Below are 24281 nucleotides of genomic sequence, written 5' to 3'. Positions count from 1 at the left end.
AGGAAGCCGTACAAGAAGTTTCAAGAGCGTATAAATCTCTAAAAAATTTGCCGGCGGGCACTCTAACTATTACTACTACTTTATTTATTACTTCTACATTGCACCGTTCATCAAAAAATATTTAAAAGCTGCAGTTGCTACCGGATCGTTGGTGCAAACAAAGGAAAAATCAGCGGCAGGATCTTTCAAGTTAGCGTCGACCTCATCGTCGTCTTCTCGATCTGCAAAGCTTAGTTCCGGAGAAAAAAAGAAAGCTAGAGGAACAACTAAACCGAAAAAATCGTCTCTACTGCCAAACGTTCTGCTACCCGCGAAAAGGCAAAATCTATAACTAAAGTGACTAAGGCTAAAAAAGTCTCATCAAAGATATAGAAATAGCCAGCAGGGCAAAGAACGTTGAAAAGAAGTCAGCATCTACAATGCGGCATCTTCATCCGCAGTTCCGACGTCTGCAGAGACCAAAGTAAAAACACCAACCAAAACGAAGAAATCAAATAAAGGCAGTCCTTCCAAAGTTCACCAAAAGCTGGAAAAGCTGCTGCTCATAAGAAGAAGAAGTAATTGGACAAATTAACATCTTGGAATAAATGAAAACAAAGTAGATGATTACTTGAACTTACAGATTGGTTAATACATGCCGGTCCAGTTTTTTAAATAATAAATAGAAGACAAGAATTCTGCTGATTTATGAGCCTTGAATTTAATATTATTTATTTAATTTTATTTCATTTTTATTTTTGTCTAATGATTTCCAAAATGCCAAAATGTTCTGTTTTAGTTACATTCAAAAATACATTCGACTTCATCATAGTTGGATCTGGTCCATCCGGCTCAGCATTAGCTAGTAGACTGACGGAAAATCCAAATGTTAACGTTCTTCTATTAGAAAATGGAGAACAAGCAAGTATATTAACTGAAATACCAATTATAGCAGGTGCTTTCGGAAGTACTATATATCAATGGGGGTATACAACAGAGCCTCAGCCTGGATTTTGTAGAGGTATACCATAAATTATTTTTTATCGTCACTATTAAGCTAAGCATAAATACATTTTTTAGTACCTTCCCATTAATTTAATAGGTCTCGATATATGTATATCATATATCTCTCCCGATAATGTGGTTTGCTGAAGACTAGATAAGCAGATACACTTCTTATTTTTAAAATCGTTTTTATTTTAAGATGATTGATAAAAGGAAGGTGTTGGTAAGTATAAAATACTGAGACTTTTTGGGTTTGAGCTTTTCTGACTGATGTTTCTGTGTGAAAATAGCAAATACAACTCGTCTTACAACGAGTCTTTGAGGCGTTTACTATTGTCTTTTATGTTTGTCGGACTTGTGCCAGTATTTTCCATTGTCTCACTCCAATTTTCTCCAGATCCTTTCTAACTGCATCTTTTCTAGGCCGTCCTTGAGATCTTCTCCCGTCTGGTCTTTTCTAAAGCACATTGTTAATGATGGATGATGATGATGATGATTATTATTATTATTTCAATTATGTCAGTCACCTTATTTGTTTTTATTATATCCTAATTTTTAACTATGCAGAGCAGAGTTATTTCTACCATGGATCATTCCACATTTCTTCATGCATTTATAAGGTTAAACTACAATAAAGTTTTAAGTTTCCTCAGCAGGATACTAAACATTTTTTGAGCATTTGACCAACGAAAACATATTGTGAAGAGCAGGATAGTAAGACGGCTTCTAAATACATATTATAAAACAAATTGAAGTGTCATATTTGGAAGAAGTGTTGAGGCATTCACGATATGTCTTACAATATTGTAACGATTTTAAATAAAACGAGCGGTTCTAATTTATATAAATTATAATTTATACAACACGATATTCCCTTATCAACTAAACTAACTCATAACAGCGCCCCATATATATACCAAAAATATTATTCGAGAATAATCAGGTGCAGTATACTTCTTCTTAGGCTGCCTGTCCGTTCCGAACATTGGCAATCATTCTGGCTATGATAACTTTGTTGATTGCTATACGGAATAGCTGTCTTGAGGTCTTTCTATACCATGCTCTCAGATTAGCAATCCAGGATCTTCTTCTTCGTCCTGGGGCCCTTTTTCCTTCAATTTAACCTTGCAAAATACATTGGAGTAGTTCATATCTGCCTTGATTTCTTTTTATATGTCCCAAGTACTACAGCTTACGGCACTTCACCATGTTCACCAAATCCGCGGTTGTGTTCATCCTCCGTAGTACTTGTTCATTGGTGACTTTGTCTATCCTTGGTATCTTCACGATTCTTCTGTATAACCATAGCTCCAAAGCCTGAAGTTTTGATAGAGTTTCCGTCTTCAATGTCCACGTTTCTACTCCTTATACAAGCAGTGAGTACACGTAACATTTAAGGAGCCTTATTTTAGTTTCTAGGGTGAGGTCATGGCTCTTGAACACAGAGATCCTAGTCAAGAATGCACTTTTTGCCTTTTCAAAGCGACATTTAATCTCTTGTCCTTATCCTAGTCAAGAATGCACTTTTTGCCTTTCCAAAGCGACATTTAATCTCTTGGGTTTGTCCCACGACTCATTATTATAGCTTTCAAGTAGTTGTACTGTGAGACACGATTAATTCTCATTTGGTTCACATACAGATTTGCCCCAGTTATGTTTTCCCTGCTGATGATCATTAGCTTGGTTTTGCTGGTGTTTATATCCAGTCCATATGTTCTTCTTGTTTCCGTTATTTTGTTCATTAAGTTTTGCAGCCCTTCTATGGTATTGGAAAACACTACTGTATCATCTGTGTACCGCAGGTTACTAAGGTAAGGTACGCCTCCCAACCTCTAACATGAACGAGACAGTCAAATCATGTCTCTCAATCTCCGTAGGACCAAATAGCTCCTAAATGGGTACCTAAATCACATTATTTCCAAACGTCTCCTGCAGAAAGGTTATTATAGCGGGTGATGTGTGTCATATTGTCCCAAGTTGCTGAAAAACTGGCTTCTGCACGTAAGTTTCTTGATCTTCCAAACCTCCATAGACAAAAGATTCCAGAAGTAAAACAATACAGTTCCTGCACACCAAACTGTCACTTTTTCACAATACAACGGTATTTCTTGCACCTTTTCCAGTCTTTGGGAATCTAAAAATGTATTACTTTAACTACTTACATGATCTTATGTCTATATAGTATCTCCGATTTCATTTAGGATGTCAATGTGTCCGGATTCTTTCGTTACCATCTAATGCTTTTACCCTCTATACACATAGCCCACGACAGCATCTGGTCTGAGTCTGTCGTTGCTGGAGTGAACTATTAGTTTACTCTTGACCAGATTTTACACGAGACTAGACCGTTTCTTGGGCAGCCCTTGCGGAGAGATATACGGCTCCTTAGTATGCAGTCTATCCATATGCAGCTTGTTTCGTCTATTACTTTTAAACAATTCGCCCTTATGTCTAATTTCGTAGAAAGTGTTTTCTATTGTTTTTCTATATCGAGAAATAAATAAACCCTACATCACCTCTTAGTTTTACAGAACGTTCTTTACTGTCTGTACGAGATAATGCAGCTCCATTTCCGTAAATAATCCTGCTCTATATGCATATTATACCTGCTGCCTGAATTTCAACCAATACATCATGCCTAATGTAGCTACAGTTTTTCTAAAATCCCTAATTTAATGACAGATTTATCAGCCTCAGAGATTTAGCTGTCAACTGTCCCGTTTTGCCAGGTTTGGGTAAAAAAGCTATTCTTATGATTCTCAATACTTTAGATATGCCATCCAAAAGATTGTATCCGTCCAAACTCGGTAATTTTTACGGCTTAATCAAATTTATTGATCTCCACTTCTTCTGCTACACGTCAGTTTTCACTAAAAGTTATAATCTTTAGTCCATCCTGCTTCAATGTGTCTAGTGGCAGCAGTTGTGGTTCAAACTCCTAAAGATGCACCCTAAATATTTCTTTAACGGTTTCTTCAGCATTCTGAGTGTGTTCACCTGAGTATTTTTAAAGTAAGGGTAGACTTATCTGACAGTACTTGAAGAAAACTTTATGGAGTCTTAAGATTTCTGCAGTCTGTTCTAACTTCTCGAATTGCTTTTTCAACGATTCTCTTTTTGCACTTCTCAGAACCGTACAGTACTTTTGGACCATAGCTTATATAGGTAGCAGAATACTATATTGTTAAGTTTTCAATGACTGGAAGAGCTACAAGCAATTCTATTGAATAGTAAAAAAGTGGTTTGGTGCACAGCAACTGTTATTCAAAAAGATTTATTAATCAAGTTCCTCAAGTTTGTTGCAGATCAAGAAACTTACACTTTGTTAGCCATTTTTTTAGCAACTTGTGGCAATATGGCATACATTACCGGCTATAAAAACCTTTCTGCAGACACGTTTGGAAATAATGTTATCTTACATTTTAACTATTTCTTTCACCTTATTATCCGGATTTTATATCATTGGATAAATTTGTTTGGAGTATATATATATATCAGTCCTCGAATAAACTCTTCGTATGCCCGTATATAAAATTTTTATTATATATTTTATTTTATGATTGACTGTATATTATTTACAGGTTGCACCAACCATCAAATTAAATGGGAACACGGGAATGCCGTGGGAGGAAGTACCATAATAAATTATATGATTTATGTAAGAGGAAATCGCAGAGATTACGACAAATGGGCTGATCTAGGAAATCCTGGATGGGGCTATGATGACCTTTTGCCATTATTCAAGAAAATTGAAGACGTTCATGTTGCCATTAAGGATACAGCATATAGAGGCACTGGAGGCCCTGTGACTGTGACTGATGTTGCATGGCGGACAAAAGTTTCCGGGTTGTACGTTGAAGCAGCACAACAGGCTGGATACAGCTATGTAGATTATAATGGAAAGGAACAATTGGGGGTAAGCTTTCAGTTTTAAAGCGCAACAAATCATTTAGTATATATGTAATATAGGAAAAAAACTTTAACTTTTTCTCTTGTAGTGTCATCTGATTTGTAGGTTTGGTACCAATATACTAATTTTTGCCATATTTCACAATGTTACTGATCTACTGATTGGTCTTTTATGTAGTATAATGACCGTGGTAGAAGAGCATCGATTCGTCAATGTAAAAATATATGTTTATGTTAACAGAACTGTGTAATTCCTTGTTACGGAAGAAAGTATATAAAAATGGTACTGTACTCAACAAGAAACACAAAAACAATCAATGTGTTAAAATTATATAACCTAGTGATTACCATAACTGTACTTCTTATTCTTCGTCTTCTTCTTTTTCTTCATATTTATAAGCAATTCAGCTTGATACCTTGGGGATTGATACCTTTATGGAAGGCTGTCACTTCATATTTTGCACGGTCCGCTGCTACTTCTTCTACCGATTCGTGCTCTTGCTATTTTGACTACATGGGCCTCCTTCACTTTGCTTATGTGGTTATTTCATTCTTTTTTTCTATTCAGTGTCCACTCGTTTATACACTGTACGCTACGTTACTTCTAATGTCTTCACTCCTGTTTCGTTTTCTTAGCGTATTTCCTTTCTTAGTACTCTCTTTTCCGCTGTCTCTAATAGCCTTTGTATCTTGGCTATGCTGGGTCTTGTTTCTGATGCATACAGCATTATGGGTCTTACACCGGCTTTATATATTGTTGATTTTATCTCACTGTTAATATATCTGTTTCGCCATATAGTGTTATTAAAGCATCCTGACATTTACTTTTTGTATTAGATCTCTCACTTCTCTCTCCAGGTCTCCATAGTTAGACTGTGTAATTCCAAGGTAGTTTATTTCCGGTATTTGTTAATACTGACGCCATCGATTTCTAGTTTACATATGGTTGATTCTTTGCCGATTATGTTAAATATGTAGACTAGTCTTTAAGGACTATTTTTATCTTGGGCTACCAATATTTCGTCATCTGCGTAACAGAGAATTTTTGCTTCTTCGTTTCTCATTTTCTATCCTTTTCGTTTGTTGACAGTTTCGTTAACTTCATCAATGAAAGAGCATAGAGATTAATGAGTCTATAAGTTTTGTAAGTTTTCCATCTAGTCTAACTTCTATTTTGTTCTTTTTGGACCCCTTACTAAATTTTTTTACCACTTTTTATGATACCTATCGTAACGTGACTCTAACTCTGTTAAATCATTTTTGAAAGTCCATGAGACACATACATGTTGGGTTACTATAACAATTAAAGAAAAAGAATGTTAAAAAATTAAAAAGCGAGTTGCAAATGAAAGGGAATTATGTCCAAGAACTGATTTCTGTATAAATTATTGACTGCCAAAAATATTTTGGCGGTAAAATTGAGACTATATCCATCAATTCTTTATTCGAGCAAACATCATTATTATCATCTTTGGCTTGACAATTCTTTGGTGACCCTGGTCCGCTCCAAGATTCGTTGTCATTCTGTTTGGTTTCTAGCGACTTGTTGCCATCTTTCGATTATTATTATCCCTAACTCGGTGTCAACTCCATCTCACCACCTAATTTGTGCTCGGTGGTGTGTCTTTCTATAGGTGTTCCTTTGGTTAGCTTTTAAGCAATCATGTTGTCTGGCATTCGTATTATGTTGTAACGTACTATAGACCTGAATGGATAGTGATGATGTCTATAAGTTGGGTATAACTTTGGGTAGCACAAAAATTGACCCAAGGAGATGTTTAGTCTTGAAATTAAAAGGAAAATAAAGAATTCCCGGTTCAAGTATGTTCACTTTGCAAATCGGAACTCAGGTCTTTTGAATTACAAAACGACGACCTTTGGAACGTGGGTCTGTATATCTAGCTATATTGCATGGGGTATATTTATGTAAAAGAAAACTGAAAATTGATTCGTACAAACTTAAAGCGAACTAGGCAGAATTTGGTATTAACTAAAAAGAAATAAAAAAGGGCACCACCTTTTTTCGAGGTACAAGGAAAACTCGATATTTTACATGCGAGAAGGTTAATTCAAGAAAGATACAAAAAATGAGAATTATTCACGCACCTCATAAGGTCGTTCTACATTCCTGTCAGAATTATTTTGTTATTTTCCAAAAGAATGGAAGATTGTGAGAGAAATTAAACAATACAAATTTTTTATCAACTAGCTGTATTTTTATTAGCTAAAACATAGTTATATCTTACAAACAAATGTCCATTACAAATTAATACCTTTTTGCATCTTTATCTGATATTAAATAATAACTTTTCTCAATGATCTGGTAGAAACTGGTAAACATATTTGTGTTAAAGATGATCTCGACAAGAAAGGCTATTTGAAAAAAGAAAAATCAAAATTTATCTTGGCCACTATTGTATTATGATATGCAGTTATGAGAATTAACTTCGCTTTTTGACTCTACAATTTACGTATAAATTTTGTATTGTACACAAAAGGTTATTCAAACATACTGAAAAATTATGGGACATATTACGGCATATTACAATATGGTTCCAAGCCTGTACCGACAAGGTAGATATGCAGCAATCAACCAACCTTTCTCTCTGCTCCTCAAACCAAGAGTTACCTTGGAAAAAAATTCCTTCTCAGTGAGAATGGGATAAAAAATACCGCTAAATGGATTATTTAATGATAAATAACTATTCTTGTTTAGAACTCCGCAATTTTTTAAAAATTTCTATAGGCGGAACAGAGGAAAGGCGAATTAAAGAGCGCCATAGTAAATAAATCCTCTTGGAAGCGGCACTTGACAAATATAAATAGACTCTTTAGTTTGTTGAGTTTAATATTTTAAAAAGTAAAAAGATAGTAACTATATTGATTTTTATGATATAGAGGGTAAAACAAATGCTACAATGTATTAGACCTATCTAAGTAGCTGTATTTTAATAAACTTTACGATGTCTGGTTCGTTGTAGGAGTTGGTAAATTCAAAACTCTATGTTTTGCGCCACTATTCTTGGTCATTTGAAGCTTCAAATATTTTGCGGGGTATTTCATGCTCGAATATAGCCAAAAGTTTTTCATTCTTTTGCGTTAAAGTCCATGTTTTTCCATATATGATGGACTACGATTCAGCAGTGTGGCTATAAATAAATATTTTAGATCTTCTTTGAATATTGTTTGAGTGCAATTATTTTTAGAGTCCATAGTATGCCCTAATTGTAAAGTTTATTCATCTTTTAGTTTCTTCGCTTGTTTTATTGATAGTAGTCCCAATCGAGCCAAGGTATGTGAATCTGTCAACACGTGTAAAGATATGGCTTCCACGGACTGTTTTCCATCTCTCATTTACTATATCTTTATCAACTAACATGTACCGGGTTTTTTATAATATTTTGACCCCTACTTATTTTCCTTAATTTCGGGAATACAAAAAAGTTTCAAATAAAAGTTGTATTATTTTATCTGTACCCACCAGCAGTGTAGGAACAGACCAAATTTTGTCTACAGGGAGTGCCCAATAAAATGCATCTTTAATATTTCAAATGGGACACCCTGTATTTTTGATAGTTTTGAGTAGCCCTGCATTTCCTTATTACCAATATATAACATTGTGTAGCATTAGTTTTGTTTTATAATGGCATATGGTACTACAAAAGGGTAACCATAGGTGGCTATGCAACTGACATTTTAAAATAAAACAATTATTAATTTATTATAAACTGTGTCCTCATACCGAAATGAGTTATACTCAAGAAGAGAATATAGGCTGATTTATCCAGATCGACAGACTTCTTCTACAAATACATTTTTATATATTTATCGTCATGTCATAAATGAAAAAATGTTTGAACGGAAAAAACGTACTCTCCTAGGAAATGATGATGAAGATCTTAATACTTTGCTTTACTGTGAAGGTAAAATGTTTAAAATGTTTAAATACTTTGTTTGGTCTGAGTGTGTTAATCCAAAGATGTTTGGATGTAAACCAAGACCTTTACGTAGGTTTCATAGATTTTGAGAAGGCCTTCGATAAAGTCAGACACCAAAAGCTGTATGAAATCCTAAGAAGCAAAAACATCGACAGTCGCGACATTAACATCATATCCATGCTGTACTGGGGACAAACAGCAAAAATCAAAGGTGATAATGAGTTAACCGAAGAAATTGAGATTCGTCGAGGTGTACGTCAGGGTTGTGTGCTTTCTCCACTATTATTCAATATATAGAGCAAAACATTGGTATGAACATTAACGGAGAGTTAATTAACAATATACGATACGCTGATGACACGCTAATAATAACAGATAACCTAGCAAATTTACAGTTTTTGATGGAAAACATAAACACCCATATCAATAAGTATGGTCTAAAACTGAACATCAAAAAGACTAAGTTCATGATTGTAACAAAGAAGCTATACACCAATGTGAATTTAACCATAAATAATCAGCCAGTTGAAAGAGTTACGTCCTACAAATATTTAGGGGTTTGCTTCATTGATACTAATGACCAGACAAGAGAAATCAAGAGGCGAATAGAGAAAGCGAGACAATCGTTTGTCAAAATGAAAAAGTTCCTATGCAGCCGGGACATAAATATAAACTTAAGAACGAGAATGTTAAGGTGCTATCTTTTCTCCGTTCTGCTGTACGGCATGGAAGCCTGGACATTGAAAAAGATAAACATCAAAAACATTGAGGCATTCGAGATGTGGTGTTACAGGAGAATGTGGAAAATACCATTGACAGAAAGAGTAACAAATCAAGATGTTCTGCTGAAGATGGGGAAGGAATGCGAAGTCATAAAAACCATACAAACGAAATAACTGGAATATCTGGGCCACATAATGAGAGGAGAAAAGTACTCTCTGCTTAGACTCATAATCCAAGGAAAAATCTCGGGAAAGAGAAATTTGGGACGTAGGAAGATTTACTGGTTGCAAAATTTAAAGGAGTGGTATGGGTGCAGTTCAATACAGTTGTTAAGAGCTGCAGCCAAACAAAGTAAAGATTGCTGTGATGGTAGCCAACCTCCGATAGGAGACGGTACTGCAAGAAGAAGAAGGTAAAATTAAATACTTCAATAATAGACTAAATCCATAATAACATTTTTATTTTAGAAAAGTCCGAAACTATCTGTCAAGACATGCTTACAAATTCAAACTTCAGGCATTTTTAATAGAAGAAATATGTATTCGTGGAAACAGAAAAATAATAGAAAAAGAAAAATTAAGCAAATAAAAAAGTCAGGAAGAAAATCAATAAATGTATGGTGCGGAATATTTCAAAACAAAATAGTTGGACCATTGCTTTATGATTATAAATTAACTGGGGAACCATATTTGGACACAGTCATTACAGAAGTAGATGAGTTATTAAATCAAAATTATACATAAAATCAATTAAATAGTATGATATGGCATCAAGATGGAGCACCGTCACATAATGTCGTAGCCGTTCAAGAACATTTAAATAATCAATTTAATGTCTGGATCGGCAATAAGGGTATCATTACATGGCCACCAAATAATAGTCCCAACTTAACACTATGTGATAGCTTTTTTTGAGGGTTTTTAAAAGAAAAAGTGTATTTTGATTCAAATACAAATATTAACACTATCACGGCAAAATTTCGCGTGGAAATTGAAAATTTAGATGGTCATAATAACACAATATCTGACGCATTAGAAAATTTGAGACAAAGATATTACTTTGCATTGATAACAATGGAGGGCACTTTTAGCATCTATTGCAATCTTAAATGTAGTATTGTAAGTCATTATCATTTTGCTGACTTTCTAAATATATTTTTTCCTTATCTTATTAGTATAGTATAGTAGTACCATACGCCATTATAGAACAAAACAAATGCTACACTATGATATATATTTGTAATTAGGAAATGCAGGGCTACTCCAAACTACAAAAAAATACAGGGTGTCCCATTTGAAATATGGAAGATACATTTTATTCTGTACTCTTCACAAATCCTGGTCCTCCAAGTCTGGGGGTTTGAACGATGGGCCAGCACCCCTTCTTCTAGAAAAAAGTTATTTGCTAAAAATTTCGATCAAGAGCCTCGGAATAAGGACGGAAACAAAAGACGACGACTGCTACGAAAAAGGACTATGAGATTGGCCACATGGAATGTACAAGGTCTAAGAACCAAGGAAACTGAAGTTTTTCAAGAATTAGAACGACAACAAATAGACATATGCGTTCTTACAGAAACAAAAAAGAAAGGAAAGGGAAATGAAATCAAGAACAACTATATTCATTTATACAGTGGAGTTGAAAAATCATTAAGAGCAAAAAGAGGTGTGTCTATAGCCGTGCATACAAAACTCAAAAACAATATCAAGAGTTGGGAAGAGATAGACGAGCAGATCATTATGATGGATCTTGAGAAACATGGGGAGACGATAGTTATAATAGGAGTATATGCTCCTAGTGACGATTCTGATACAAAAGTTAAGGATGAATTCTATGACAAATTGCTTGACGTATTGACCCATGTAAACCGATCCAAAGAAATATGCCTATTAGGAGATTGCAATGCTCGATTAGGCAAAAAATTACAAGACAATGTGGTAGGAAGATATGGTGAAGACAAAATAAACAACAACGGAGAGCGACTCATTGATCTTTGTGAAACATTACAGCTTAAAATAATGAATGGATTTTATCAGCACAAAGATATACATAAATTTACCTGGGAACAACCAAAGAAAAAGATAAAATCTATAATCGACTATCTCATCCAACCAGAAAACAAAAGGCTCCAAACAAATGACGTAAGGGTGTATCGTGGTGCCGAATGCGGATCTGACCACTATATGGTGGTCGCAAAAATAACCATACACTACAGGAAAGTAAACAAGAACAAAATTGAACAGGAGAAGGTAGCAGCTTCCACAAAGATAAGTTATAATATTGATAGCCTCAAACAAGAATCAGTACAATTCCTCTACAAACTTAGACTAGCCTCAAAACTAACTCACTTAACTCGAAGAGAAACAGCCGAAAAAGAATATCAAGATATAAAAAATTGCATTCATCAGGCGGCCAAAGAGGCATTGGGGTACGAAGAAGCTGACAAAAGAAAAAATCCTGAGTGGTGGAACGAAGAAGTAGGAAAATTAATTAAAGACAAAAAAAAGCTTATCAAACATGGCTATCCACGAAAGACTCAGAAGACCGCAGAATTTACAGCAGACTCAACAGGGAAGCAAAGAAGGAAGTCACTAAAAGAAAAAACGAAATGTGGGAAGAGAAATGCGAAGAGATGGACCGATGCTTAGGAGGAACCAAAGTGACACAAGCTTGGAAATTCATAAAAAGTATTAGAAAAGAAAGAAAAGATGGGGGAAATATAAACCTGATTCAAAATAAAAAGTGGGAAAAACATTACGAAACGCTATTAACAGAAAGTAGGCACGAATTTATGGAAAGACCTGACCATATCTCAATGACAGAAAACTCAGAGGTGCATAAGATAAACAAAGAAGAATTGAAAAAAGAATTGAAACAAATGAAAAATGGAAAAGCACCCGGGCCTGGAGACATTCCCATCGAGTTGGTGAAACATGGACCGGATGCTCTTTTGGAAAGCATAGTGAATATTTTTAATAAATGCTTAATTGAATGCCAAACGATTCCAGACGATTGGAATTTGGCCCACATTAGCCCCATTTATAAAAAGGGAGACAGAAAAGAATGCGGAAATTATAGAGGCATTAGCGTAACTAGCTCGCTGGGAAGGTTATATGGTCGTATATTGAAAAGAAGAATAGAAGAGGAGTATAAAGAAATTGAAGAACAAAGCGGCTTCAGAGCAGGAAGATCGTGCGTGGACAACACATTTACCCTTCAACAAGTAATTGAAAAACGAACAGCTCGAAACCTCCCTACGCATCTGGTATTTATAGATCTGGAGAAGGCGTATGATACAGTTCCTTTAAAACTCTTATTTAGTGTCTTGACGAAAACGGACCTTAGTAAAACATATCTAAAAGCAATACTGAACATCTATAAATGTCCTCAAAGCACTGTAAAAACAGGAAATACTTTCTCAAGGGTATTCACAGTAACGAAAGGCTTGAGACAAGGATGTTGTCTTTCCCCCACCCTATTCAAAATATATATCCAAGAAGCACTGCACCAGTGGAGACAAAAATGTGCGGGAATGGGGTTGAAGCTTAACAACCATTATCTGACAACGCTGTTCTTTGCAGATGATCAAGTACTAATTGCAAGCTGTGAAGAAGATGCAGATTATATGCTTAGAAAGCTCAAAGATGAATACGAAAAATGGGGGATGAGTATGAATATGTCTAAAACAGAATATATGCGAATAGGCAGTGAAGACGAAGACCCGGATTTGGAAATTAGACAAATGAAAAGGTGCTACGAATACAAATATTTGGGAAGTATTATCTGCAGTAAAGGAACAACGGAACGAGATATAGACTATAGAGTGCAACAAGGCAGGAAGAGTGTTCAAATTCTGAATTCGATACTTTGGTCCAACAAAGCTACTATGAGAACTAAAATGACTATCTACAAAGTAATTGTAGAGCCCATTCTTACATATGGAGCAGAATGTTGGCAAATGACAGTAAAAGGAAAGAAAAAAGTTGACACGGTTGAAATGGACTACCTAAGAAGAGCTTGCCGTATATCAAGAGTAGAACGTATACCTAATTCTGAAATTAGAAGAAAAACAGATAGAGTACATACAACTTCTGAAAGAATAGAAACTAGACAGTTAATATGGTATGGACACGTACAGAGGATGGACGACAACAGATGGCCAAAAAGAGCTATGGAATACAATCCAAGTAATAGAAGGAAACGAGGAAGACCAGCCAAGTCTAGGATACAAGGTGTTATGGAAACCATGAAAGATAGAGCCATTGATGAAGACACCTGGAGAGATAGAAAAAGATGGCGATCGAAATGTGGGAAGCGGCAGAAGCTGTAGGATCCCCGCTTATATATATATATATATATATATATATATATATATATATATATATATATATATATATATATATATACATTTTATTGGGCACTCCCTGTATACAAAATTTGGTCTGTTGCTACACTGTTGGTTGGTACAGATAAAATAATACAACTTTTATTTGAAACTTTTTTTGTATTCCCGAAATTAAGGAAAATAAATGGGGGTCAAAATATAATGAGAAACCCTGTACATGGTTTTGTCTTCGTTGATGACTAGACCGACCTGTTTCGCCAAAGTTTCTCAGGCTAGAAAATATTGCTCAACATCCCGCTGGCTACGCTCTATTATGTCAATGTCTGCAAATTCAATGTCAATGACCAGTAGTAAACACTGGGCTATAAATAAAAAAAAGAAAATATGTTGAATATCTTGGATGGAAGTGTACAAAAAATAATCTTCAGTGGAGACAGAATTTAGGAGTGATTGAGAGAGATGAAAAAATGTAGAAAAATTGACAACTGTACAGTTAAATCCTAAATTAATTAGATCACTAGATTAAGTAGATTGAGTTGGTTAGGTTACGTGGCGAAAATGGCAGGTGAAAAATTTTTACAAAATAAATATACAGAAGAAAGTAAACAAACTATAAAAAAATCTCAAACTATGGCTCTTTAAGGCCTGTTGACAATTCCAAGCTATGTTATATATAATAAAATTAATAGGTTCTTTATATTCTTTTAATTTATACTATACAAAAATGTTTGTATTGGTGATATGGGGAATATCTAATATATGAATAAAAATAAGAATATATTGTTTTAGGTATCTTATGTACAAGCAACAACCAGATATGGTAGACGAGATAGCGCCGAAAGAGCCTATCTGAGACCAATACGCGACAGAAAAAACCTTAAAATACAAATAAAATCCAAAGTAACCAAAGTTCTCATTAAAGATAACGCTGCTTATGGTGTTGAGTATTCTCATAATGGAATTAAACACACGGTTTATGCATCAAAAGAAGTTATTCTGTCTGCTGGAGCTCTAAATTCGCCTCAATTACTCATGTTGTCTGGAATAGGACCAAGAGAAGATCTAGAAGCTTTAGGTAAGAATAATTATTTTTGTTCTATAATAATTTTTATTCACGGAATTATGTGTCATGCCCGTGGGACAACTAGAAGGCTTTACTTGTAATCGATTTGTATTTGGATTTGATTTAGATCAACTTGGATTCTCGAATGTGTACAGCAGTTTATTATTGGTAAAACGTATTACAGTAAAACCTCCCTTAACCGAAACCTTTTTAACCGAAACATCGTTTAACCGAAACGGCTGACAGTTTCAATAATTTCGTCAATAAAAAGTAAATGTTTGTCGCAAAACGTAAACAATTCCGTTAATTTCACTTACCGATTGATGTCTATGTGTGTTGGGAAATCACAAAAACCAAGAGCTCTAAAAGATATTTCCGAAAAGGCATTTTAAGTTATAGAAGCCAAAAAAGTTCATGGATGTCGGCCACTTTATTTTTAGAATGGTTCGAAAATGAATTCGTCTCAGGTGTAAAATTCTTTTTAAAATCAAAAAACCTTCCCATCAAAGTATTGTTGCTTGTTGACAATGCGCCCTCACTCTCAAAATCTACAAAATGGTGACAATTGCCAGATTTTTGCCACCGAATGTCACAAGCTTAATTCAGCCGTTAGACCAGGGAGTCATAGAGACATTCAAGAGAGATTATAGAGGAGCATTCTTAAGACAGCTGTTATTACAGGAGACGAATTAATCCAAAAGGGTTCCCAAAATTCTCAAATCTTTAACAATGAAACATGTTTATTGGTGAGCTGAGTCATGGGCCAAGATCAAATCTTCAACTTTGGAAAAATGCTGGAACAAACTTTTTGATAAGATTTTGATTGACAATCCTGAAGAAAAAAATGGTAAGGAAACGACAGAACAAATTAAACCTTTCATTAAAAATTTGCATGGATATGAAAAAATTAACTAAGAAGAGATACGCGAGTGGTTAGCAGCTGTTGACTCAGAACGTGAATTCATCCACCTGGACATCATTGATATTGTTCTTTATCAAGACAACCTGAGCATATCAGACGACGAAGATGACATGATGACCCAAGAGGCAACAGGCAGCACAAGACCGTCGACGAGATTTTCAATGCTTTAGAGGAAAGAATTTTATACAGTAGACCTAATTAGTTAGGGACACGACTAGGTTCTTAATTTTTGTTTTCATTGCATAAAGTTTTGTCCTTTTCAGATTGCTTTACGTTTCGTCGAACAATCGAATGAGGCAAACTCATGACGTTCTGACGCGATTTCTTTAAAAAAGCATGTTAAGATTGTTCATTTTCCTTAATTTTATTACTTTCTTTTTAATTTACTTATTAGAAAACATTACGAAATCAACTCATAGTATTTTTTAATACCAATACTTTGAACAAGAATATTTTAAAAAACAATGTTATTTATAACCGAAACTCTTGTTATCCGAAATGGCCTCCCCCCCAATTATTTCGGTTAATGGAGGTTTTACTGTATCTAGTTGTAACAGTACAAAGTGTAGCTGCTGTCTATTTTTTATCAGCCGCGAGTTGCAACAAAACCCTTAATGATAAAACTGCTTCAATTTTACGCTACTCATTTTATCAGAAAAAGATACAAGCTTCTCTCAAGTTTCCTTGTGTTCTAAAATAGGCCCTTGGGACTAATTTTATTTATTGAGTTGGCGTGTTGTTTAGAACATTTCACGCTTGGATTAATGTAAAAACGAAGGCTCTGATTAACAAGAGTTTTAAATATTTATTTCTTTTCATCGCCTTTTTGCGATTTATTTTCTTTTTCTTAACGGGAGAAAGTTTGGTAATGTTCAATTTATTTGCGAAAAGGAGACGAAGAATGGGTATTACCGAAAACTTCCAATATATTGGCTAATTTACCAAATTAATTTACTAGGAACGACGCCAAACAAGGACATGTTAATTTAAAGAGTTGCAAATATACAGGAGAAAGTTAAACACCAAATTAATTATTTTTAAAACAATTATACCTTAAACAAAAAAGACTAACACCGGACAAATGAAGAAGATTAATCAGGTTGATGTTTTACAAAAAAGAAAAACGAAGGACCCTGATAATTATCGAAACATAAATTCGTTTAAAACAACACCCAAATTATTAAGAATACACAGGACCAAAAATAGTAAAAGATAGAGTAGACACACGATTAAAGAAAGGAGGAATTGAAAAGCTAGGGCCCAGATAAATTACCAATAGAAATAAATAAACTTAATAAAGAAGACCTATATGCACATATCAGTCCAATATATATTTTTCCATGTGCTCGGTCGGGCATATTTTCGTAAAAAGAGTTATGTTGTGCTCAGATCCAGGTTTTCTTTCGATCGCTGACGTTGCTTTTGAATATACCTAAGGAAGCTCTGGAATCAAATTGTTTCGTAGCCTATCCTCTTCTATAAAGTTTATTATTTCTTTCAATATAGTGATGACCTAGCACTCATATTAGTGTGATACAGTTATATTCCTTTAGTCTATCTAATTCTTCAAAAGCAAAATAAGAACATGAAAGTTTTGAAGAGGAGCGTACAAAAGGGGAAAATAGAAATTAACAAACTGAGAAACAGAACTCGAGAAGAAACAACGAACAGAGATGAACTATTAAGAATAGTCGAAGAGTTCTACACAGAGTTATATAGATCAAGAAAAAAAGATAACAATACGGAACCTCCAATTACACTAAAAACTGGGGTATTAAACCAAGGATCAGATTTAATGCCCGATATAACAAAATCAGAAATCAAAGAAGCACTGAAGAAAATGAAAAATAATCGAACCCCGGGTGAAGATGGAATAGTATCAGAAGCACTAAAAATTGGAGGGGATGTATTACTTGAAAAAATTAAACAACTTTTCAATATCTGCCTTCACAGCGCCAATATTCCAACAGACTGGAACAGCGCTACTATGATTCTATTACACAAAGCAGGAGACAAAGCAAATTTAGAGAATTACAGACCGATTAGCCTCCTCAGACATATATATATATATATATATATATATATATATATATATATATATATATATAAGTTGTTTACGCGAATACTAGTTAAGAGAATGGAAAGAAAATTAGAGACTTATCAACCAAGGGAACAGGCAGGATTCCGAAAAAGTTCAAATGGGAACGGAACAAATGACCATCTACAAAGTATAAAAACCCTAATAGAGAAAGCAGTGGAATACAATAAACCTCTAGTTCTAATATTTATCGATTTTCACAAAGCCTTTGACACAGTTGAGCTAAGCAAAATATTACAGGCGCTTAAAGAATGCAGGCTAGATTATAGATATACTAAATTATTATACAAAATATACCTGCAGGCAACAACCACTGTCAGATTACATACTAACAGTCATCGCATAAAAATAGAACGGGGGGTTAGACAAGGAGACCCAATGTCACCTAAACTTTTTAGTACGGTGCTAGAACATGCTTTTAAGAATTTGGACTGGATGACAAAGGGAACAAAAATAGATGGAGAATATCTAAACAACTTACGTTTCGCCGATGATATACTTATAATATCTGAAGATCTAGGTATGGCAAGAGAGATGGTACAGGAACTCGTTGTGGCTTTAGAAAATGTAGGTTTAAATATAAATATCTCGAAAACAAAAATCATGACCAATTTGGTACCCAACCAGAACATCAGTATTGGTGGGAAAGAAATAGAACTCGTAGATAGATATAAATACCTGGGACATGAAATTATGATTGGCAGGGATAACCAGACTCATGAACTGAAGAGAAGAATCGGCCTTGGGTGGGCAGCATTTGGAAAACTGAGAGAAACTTTGAAAAGCGAGCTGCCCACATGCCTACATACAAAGGTATTTGATCAGTGCGTCCTCCCAGTCTTGACGTACGGAGCAGAAACACTTACCTTAAAAGCAGCAGCTACCAAACTGAGAGTCACGCAGAGAAGAATGGAGCGGTCCATGTTAGGAATAACTCTGGAGACAGAATAACCAACGAAGACATCAGGAGAAGAACCGGAGTGACTGACATCATCGAGAAGATAGCGAGACTAAAATGGAGATGGGCAGGACACATAGCCAGAATGACAGATGGGCGATGGACAAAGAGGTTATTGGAATGGAGGCCAAGGGAAGACAAGAGAAGCGTCGGTCGACCACCTACAAGATGGACTGACGATTTAAGAAGACCCAATAAAAACTGGATAAGAGTGGCGCAAGATAGACGGGGTTGGAAACATGAGGAAGAGGCCTATGTTTAGCAGTGGACTCTTGAGTCTGGATGATGATCAAGTTCTTCACGATATTCCCACACTAACACTACATGCTCTGGTGATAGGTCCTTAAAAAGTATAAAATTTACGCGGACTACTCTCTGTGCTTGGAACGTTTCAAATCTCGTTGGAGTTGCTGAAGATAAATATTGGAGATGTCATCCTAAGAAAAGAAGGGCATAGGAGTATCGCTATCCTCTCTTTCCTTGGACGCTCTGCAAAGAGCTTAGACAGACTAAATCGAAGGATACTCTGCTATGAATCCATCTTTGGGTGAATTTTTGGAGTCTGTTATATTTAAATAAAAACGCAATTTTATCATGAAAATACTCTTAGATAAGAATCTGGTAGACAAAAATGAGAGCAGAGGTCCGACAGAAAGCTCCCAGAGTTAAGACAAATCTGTACGAGCCCGAGCAAGATTGTCTGGCTCAACCTAAATATCACTTATATTTATATACGTTCATACTTAATTAATATAAAAAATTCATATATCTTTTATTTCAGGTATCGAAGTAATTAAAGACCTACCAGTAGGAAAAAAAATGTACGATCATGCAACTTTCCCGGGTTTAGTATACACATTAAACACAAGTGTTTCAATAAACACTATCGGTGAAATCTTGAATCTGGCCAATTATCCAGGTTTTCTTTTAGGAAGAGGATTTTTCACTTCTATAGGTAAGTATTTTAAGTTTGCAAACAAAAGCTAAAAATTGTGTATTGTCTAAATCTTTTAATCTAGTTACTATTTTTATTGGGAATAAGCCACAATTTAAGTTTAAAATAAGTTTATTTTTCAAGTTTCGATTTCCACTTCGGAAATCGTCCTTAAATTACAAAACATTAATAAATTAAACAAATTTAATTTTTTATTACTTGGTGAAAAATTTGTATTGGTGAAAGAAAGAAATGATTGTGGGAAATAATGGAAGAATAAATAAAATACCAAGTAAATGGGAAGGCAACTTACTCATGCCCATACACAAAGAAGATGAAACCCTGTGCGAAAATTATAGAAATATGTGCATATAAGCAGTATTATTCAAGGTTTATACGAAAATAATGGAAAGAAGGCTAAGAATAAAATAGAAGAAAAACTGTGAGACGAACAAACAGCGTTTAAAACTAAAGGACAAATAACTGACAACATAACAATACTACTATATGAAATAAAAAAAGAAAGAAATATACCCAAGTCTATTCCGAGTTAAGTTCAATACAGTGCGATACCGAGGCAAATTTGTAGTTTGCATAACTGACAGTTTTTTATAAGAGCAGGTTTTTGACCTTTCCCTTAACCCTGCTCTTTCCTGCTGGCGTGAAACCAGCAGAAATTACTGTTAAGCTACTATTTAAAATATATTTGGAAAAAACATAAAAACCATAAAAGAAAAAATGCAAAAAGATTGAGGAAGGAGATCACGAATACATATACATAATGAACTTTGCAGGTGAATTAAGAGGTGATGGCCCTAAAAGTATGACTTGTATATTTCCGAGTACATTTTTAAACGTGTAAAAAAGCTAATGTTATTTCATTACAGGTGGAGTAGAAGCTATTAACTACGTCCATACTAACCTAACAGCTGGCTCAGACCCATTATATCCAGACATAGAATTATTGATTATTGGAGGATCTCTGGCAAATGATTATGGAGTTGTTTTTAGAAATATGTTTAATATACCACCTAAGATTTACAATGCAGTATTTAAACCTTTGGAGAACAAGTATACATACCAGGTAAAAATAAATAATAATTTTTTTGTAGGTTTAACCTTAAAAAATATTAAGGAACAGTAATATTATTGCCAAGGTCTCTCTTTAGTCTTAAGTAATCCAATTTTGGACATAGGCCTCCCCCAAATCAATCCGATCTTCTTAATGTCATTAGCCCATCTCATTTGTGGTCTTCCTCTGCTTCTATTGCCTAACCATGGTTTCCATTGTTTTATTTCGTGGTTCCATCTTTTATTCTTCAATCTGGCATTGTGTCCTGAGAAGCTCCATTTTAATTTGGCAGCATGTTCGACTGCGTCTTTTACTCTGATTTTGCTTCTAATCCATTTGTTTGTTTTTTTGTCTATAAGCCTTACCCTGAGTATTGATCTTTCCATCGCTCTTTCTGAATTTACTATTTTATCCATATTAGACTTGGTAAGTGACCACGTTTGTGAACCATACGTCAGTATAGGGAGGATACACTGATCGTAAATTTTCGTTTTCAAATATTGTTCCATTTTAGTGCTTTTCAAGATACAACTCAGTTTTCCAAATCCTGCATACGCTAACCTTATTCTTCTGGTAATTTCGGCAGTTTGATTTTCTTTGTTAACTTTCATTATCTGTCCCAGGTAGATGTATTCGCTTACTGTTTCTAAATTTATGTCGTTCAACGTTATTTCTCTAATGTTCGGTGTATTTGTCATTATTTTTGTTTTTTCCAAGTTCATGTTAGGACCTGCTTTTTCCGAAGCTTGAAATAGTTGCGTCATCATGGTCTGTAGTTCTTCGAAATTTGTAGCGAATATTACAATGTCAGTTTTCTTCCATTAACATTTATTAATTTATCTGCCCAGTTAATGACTTTAAACATGTCTTCCAGTCCAAGTATGAACAGCTTTGGTGAGATCTCCCTGGCGAACTCCTCTGTTGATTGGTATAGCTTTGGTTTTCGCATCTGTTTGTATTTTTATTGTAGCGTTCCTGTAAATATTATTGACAGCATTCTGTATCGGGAGTCTATCCTGCAGTTATTCATAGCTCTCTCTATTGTCCAAAGTTCTATGAAGTCGAATGCCTTTTCATAATTAACGAAGCCAATGTATAAGTTCAAGTGATATTCATTGGCTGTCTCTATTAGTTTTCTGATTGTAAGAAGATGATCCGTGTACTGTAAGCTTTTCGAAATCCTGCCTGATCGACCGGTTGATAGCTATCGAGCTTCGACGTTAACTCATTAGTTATTTGGGACAGCAGGGAGATTGGCCTATAGTTTTTCAGATCTTCCCTGTCTCGTTTTTTGAAAAGAAGTATTTTCAATTCTTCGAGAATAATTTCACTCCCCTCCTTCAACATGTCTACAAGTATTCCATCTGGGCCCGGAGCCTTATTGTTCTTTAGTCATAGTCATAGTCATAGTCATAGTCATAGTCATAGTCATCTTTATTGATCCTTTAAGACATTCAAAATAAATGTATAGGATACATCACTACAGAGTTCTTTAACATTTTTTTTAAATTTAGAGATAAGTGGTATTTCTTTCACAGTTTTTGGCAAATGATTGTATAAGGTCAGTCCCATATATCTGGAGCAATTTTGAAATTTGGATGTTCTGTGTTTAGGAACTCGTAGTTGTGTCATAGCTTGTTTTATTTCGAAGTATTCTATTTTAGGGAGTATTTCTGAGTTGACATTCGTTATCTTTTCTTGCAGTGTTATCTGGGTTCTTGTTTAAGGAATATAAATCACGGTAAAACGTTTGAGTAACTTTTAGGATTCCGTTCTTTTCTCTTATTTTTTTCCATCTTTATCTTTCAATGAGATTATTATAGGCTTTACTAAGTTTGATCTTAAGCATTTCAGGCCTCGGTTCTTTACTATTATTTTTTTCTATCTTGTTTTCAGTGTAGGTCCTTAAATCTTCCTGTTCCCCCTTCTTCATTTGTTTAGTCAATTCGTTAAAACCATCGGTGTTTCGCTTTCCTTCGCTTAGAAATGCGCGTCTCTTTTCCATGAACCGTTTTGTTCCATCACTTATTCTGTCTTCTTTATTTTTCGTTTTCTTTGCAATAGTCAGTCCTGCTTTCAAGAGCTTTTGTTGTATTTCTTTATTAGTTGTGTTCATGTCGGAATATTCTTGTTGATAATGTTCTACAAATTCTTTTCTTAAGACTTCTCTGTACTCATCTCCATTCTGTCGCATTTTAGTTTGATCTATCTGATTACAATAACTTTGTGGCCTGTATCTACTGATTTTCGTCTGTTTAACAAGAATTTTTGCACTTAAATGGCGATGATCGATGATCGATTGCCAAGGTACCTTGCAAAAATAAACAAATGATAATGCGTTTACGACGGCGACGTCGTATTCATCAATTAAACTTAATAAAACCATAAATACGCATATAATTTAAAAACAAATATGTGACAAATAGAAAAGAATTATAAATAAAAGAAATGAAAAGAAAAGAATGCTGATTATTAGCATAAGTTTAAAAAAAATTTGTTTTTGTTTAATTATTCCAGATCAACCACGCAGGTTTATTAGTGTAATGACAAACACAATGGTTTTAAGATTATGTACATTAAATAGTATAATATAATTTTATATCTCTTAAATAATTTAATACATTTAAATTTATATCTGTCAGGATGGATTAGAGGTCGTCCGAAGTTCCATGCGTTCTTCTTGGATTTTGGAAACATGGACAGTCAAGCAGAAAATGTTTCACTCTCAATGAAGTGGAGCAGTTGTTGCAAATTGTTGATGGATCTTTACTGATTAAAAATTTGTGTATGACAGCAGTATGACAATTACTTGATCTCGTCTACTTGTGGGGTTATTCAAAGAGCAGTTCACCTTTGGGTATATTGGGTTTAATTTGGTTGCTGAATTTTCCCAGTAATTTTGCCAAATGTTATTGCAATGAACTTTAATCAGATGTTTCATGTAATTATATTTTGCAATTGTTGTAGTATCTTTCAGGTTGATACGGCTTGTAGTTGCTAGTTAATCTGCTTTTTGATTTCCCCAGATTCCAGTGTGCGATGGTACCCAAATGAAAGCTGTGCCCTTTCCCTTTCCTATGGAATGAAGTATTGGTAATTCATTTTGTATTGCTTGTATAATGGAATTTTGTATGAATTTGCTTTAATTTTAATAACGCATTAAGTGAATCTGTAATGATGACGCACTTCATCGTGTTACTCATTTTGAAAAAAGTTAAGGTTAATATAGCTGTGGTATACTACAATTTGTAGGTAAGTGTATGCTGTAGGAGTTTTCTTCATCAGAATAGTATGCAGCAGCATGTCCATCTAGGGTTATAGAGGCGAAGATATGA

General features: G+C 34.6%; 1 protein-coding gene across 3 annotated transcripts in view; it reads left to right on the top strand.

Annotated features, from left to right (window-relative positions):
• The window catches only part of LOC140450400 (glucose dehydrogenase [FAD, quinone]-like), a 115339-nt gene that overhangs the window by 81353 nt on the left and 9705 nt on the right, over positions 1–24281 (top strand). For all 3 annotated transcript variants that reach the window (XM_072544008.1, XM_072544009.1, XM_072544007.1), the window contains exons 3-7: positions 779–1000; positions 4566–4900; positions 14689–14974; positions 19722–19895; positions 20762–20958. In XM_072544008.1, coding sequence (XP_072400109.1) covers positions 779–1000; positions 4566–4900; positions 14689–14974; positions 19722–19895; positions 20762–20958 — 1214 coding nt within the window. The remainder of the gene's footprint in view (positions 1–778; positions 1001–4565; positions 4901–14688; positions 14975–19721; positions 19896–20761; positions 20959–24281) is intronic.

Source organism: Diabrotica undecimpunctata, chromosome 9 (genome assembly GCF_040954645.1).
Source record: "Diabrotica undecimpunctata isolate CICGRU chromosome 9, icDiaUnde3, whole genome shotgun sequence".
NCBI lineage: Eukaryota > Metazoa > Arthropoda > Insecta > Coleoptera > Chrysomelidae > Diabrotica > Diabrotica undecimpunctata.
This window is presented reverse-complemented; position numbering and strand designations above follow the sequence as displayed.